The sequence below is a fragment of the Pinus tabuliformis genome, chromosome 5_2 (assembly GCF_031772625.1).
Source record: "Pinus tabuliformis cultivar Carrire ecotype Pingquan chromosome 5_2, CPIR1, whole genome shotgun sequence".
Classification (NCBI taxonomy): Eukaryota; Viridiplantae; Streptophyta; class Pinopsida; order Pinales; family Pinaceae; genus Pinus; species Pinus tabuliformis.
Genome location: NC_142306.1, coordinates 611,607,040 through 611,609,319, shown reverse-complemented (window position 1 = coordinate 611,609,319; position 2,280 = coordinate 611,607,040). Strand labels below are relative to the sequence as shown.

General features: G+C 42.4%; 1 protein-coding gene across 1 annotated transcript; it reads left to right on the top strand.

The window, feature by feature from the left end:
- Positions 1-1,072: 1,072 nt before the first annotated feature.
- LOC149160508 (uncharacterized) lies at positions 1,073-1,989 on the top strand. Its single transcript, XM_089434771.1, has 2 exons — positions 1,073-1,267; positions 1,447-1,989. The coding sequence occupies exon 2, from the start codon at positions 1,468-1,470 to the stop codon at positions 1,894-1,896; it is 429 nt and encodes a 142-aa protein (XP_089290897.1). The 5' UTR covers positions 1,073-1,267; positions 1,447-1,467; the 3' UTR covers positions 1,897-1,989.
- Positions 1,990-2,280: the final 291 nt, after the last annotated feature.

Here is a 2,280-nt window from a genome sequence, read left to right as displayed (position 1 = left end):
CCGTTACGCAACTCTGTCGGTTGCCCCAGCTGACACATCGGTCCATCGTCGTTCTCGGAATGAATCTCGGCATCTGGATTTCCATGGTGGAGCGACGTCTGTTCATGATCACTGTCGAAGCGATTCTTGGCTTCCAAGTCTTCAACCGCTTGCCTTGCATCGCCAGACATTTTATCAAAACAATTGCAGTGTAGAGATTACTTTGTCTCTCTCTTCTTATTTCCTCAACGCCTTACTTGCATTACAAACTCAAATAAACAAGTATCAATCATCGCAGTTCTGGGGAAGCAAAGAATACATCACACACAGCAGCCAAAACATGAGTCTGGAGGGGGCAGAAATACATAGGAGAAACCAAATAGCAGAATGGGATGAAAGTGCACAACAGAAATCATGAGCCAGAAAGAAAGCAGTATCAGTTGTAAGATTACACAATGACAAAGTCGTAAAGACACCCTCAAGCATAAATAGATTCTGATCCTACAGGATGGTTCCGTACGGAACCTCTTCTCCACCCAACACCTGTGGAAAATCTTTCAATTGAGAAATGGTTAAGGACTCAACATTGCCGCGCAACAGAGACGGAATTTACCTTGGAAATTCACCTTTGGGCTATTAACTATGTCATATGGAAAGGAGTCCATCTTGGATGCATTCAAATTTATAATGAAATTAGATGACAGGATATCAGGTTTGTTTTCTATTTCTTAAAGTTTGTGTGTCATAAATGAAATCATACTGACAATGAGAGTTTTTGCCTGTCAATATTTCTTGCTGCAGCCTGGTGCACGTGACCCTCCGATGCAGTGTTTCATTAAAAGGCGCAAAGAAACGGCAATTCCTATTTCCACCTCCATAGCAAAGTTAATGCTATGGAGGGTACCTCTGTCAGAGTCTCACAGAGCACGGCGACGGCATGGACCATACCTCATGGGCATATACCTCATGGACCATGGACCATGCATTTTCCGATAGCTCCATCTTTCCGACGTCGTCAGGCCTGACCGATTTGACTTTAAACGTACATAGTTAATGCAGTGAGTGAATGTAGTTGGTGGGAAATATACTTCAAACTTAGCTAGTCTAGTCCAGCGGGAATTTTCAAAATTTGAAATTTGAAATGAAATATGAGAGGGAGGGCAGCATGAAAATTTTGAAAATCCGCAGCAATCGCCCCTCATATTGTGTTTCAGAAAAACGAAATGTGTAGCTTGGCTTACCTTCGCGACTAACCTGCGCCAAGCCAGAACACCAACAGCTGCTACAGGTTCTGGATAACAGACATTACAATTTTATGCCTCGTACCCGTTTTGATTTCATATTTTTTAGTTTAGATCGATTGATCTGTAGCAAGATCTACGGATCCCAACTTCCACTTAAAAATTGCATGGATCGAACTCTTATCAAGTATTTGATCATACCGTGATGCATTGTTTCTTTGTGTAGGTTACCACGTCAGCTGAATTGATGACAAGCGAAGAACAAGTGAAACCCCTAGAGGAAGCTGTGAAGGTTACCGAGATTGAACCCATGATTGAAGGGCCTACTGAAGAAGAAGCTCCTGCCTGCAGTCCCACACAAGAAGTTCCCGCAGCTGAGAAAAAAGTAGATGAAAGCCCCCCCATCGTAGAGAAATCTGCAGAGGAAATAACTGTAATGCTGCATGCCTCGGAGCCTGAAGCAGAATCGGCTCCGGTGGAATCCGACGAAGTGTCAAAACTCAACGATTCCACCAAAATTCCCGAACACCCCAACCTGCAAAACGAGAGACTATTGGTCAACCATCCGCCGAGGGCGTGGGCGTTGAAGAAAAAGCTGAAGGAGCTCCCACCGAAGAGAAGGTCGAGGTTGAGGGTAAGTCTGAAGAATAGGTTAATAGGCATGGAAGGCAAATAAATAGATCTGTGAATGTGCCAATGGTGGGTGTAATAATATGGACCATATTCAGTTTAGTTCGTAATGTATTGAGCGAGTTCATTCCAGTTTAACTCGTGGTCTCTTCTACCATTAGTTGAACAGGCTAAATGATCCTGTCGACCTTTCTCTCCCATATTCAAAGTTAAGTTTGTACAACCGTTTCAAAATATTGGTACCAGAGGTTGTATGACTCGTATATTTTTGGTTAAGCTCAGATGAACTGTGTGCCATACAAACTTATCATAACATTATAGAAGACCTACAATGGAGGTGGATTTTTTATTTTTCAAATATGATTGTTTTTAAATGTTTGAACGGTGTGTTTTTGCTTCAAATTTTATGTGAAAGTATTCGCTGAGTTCA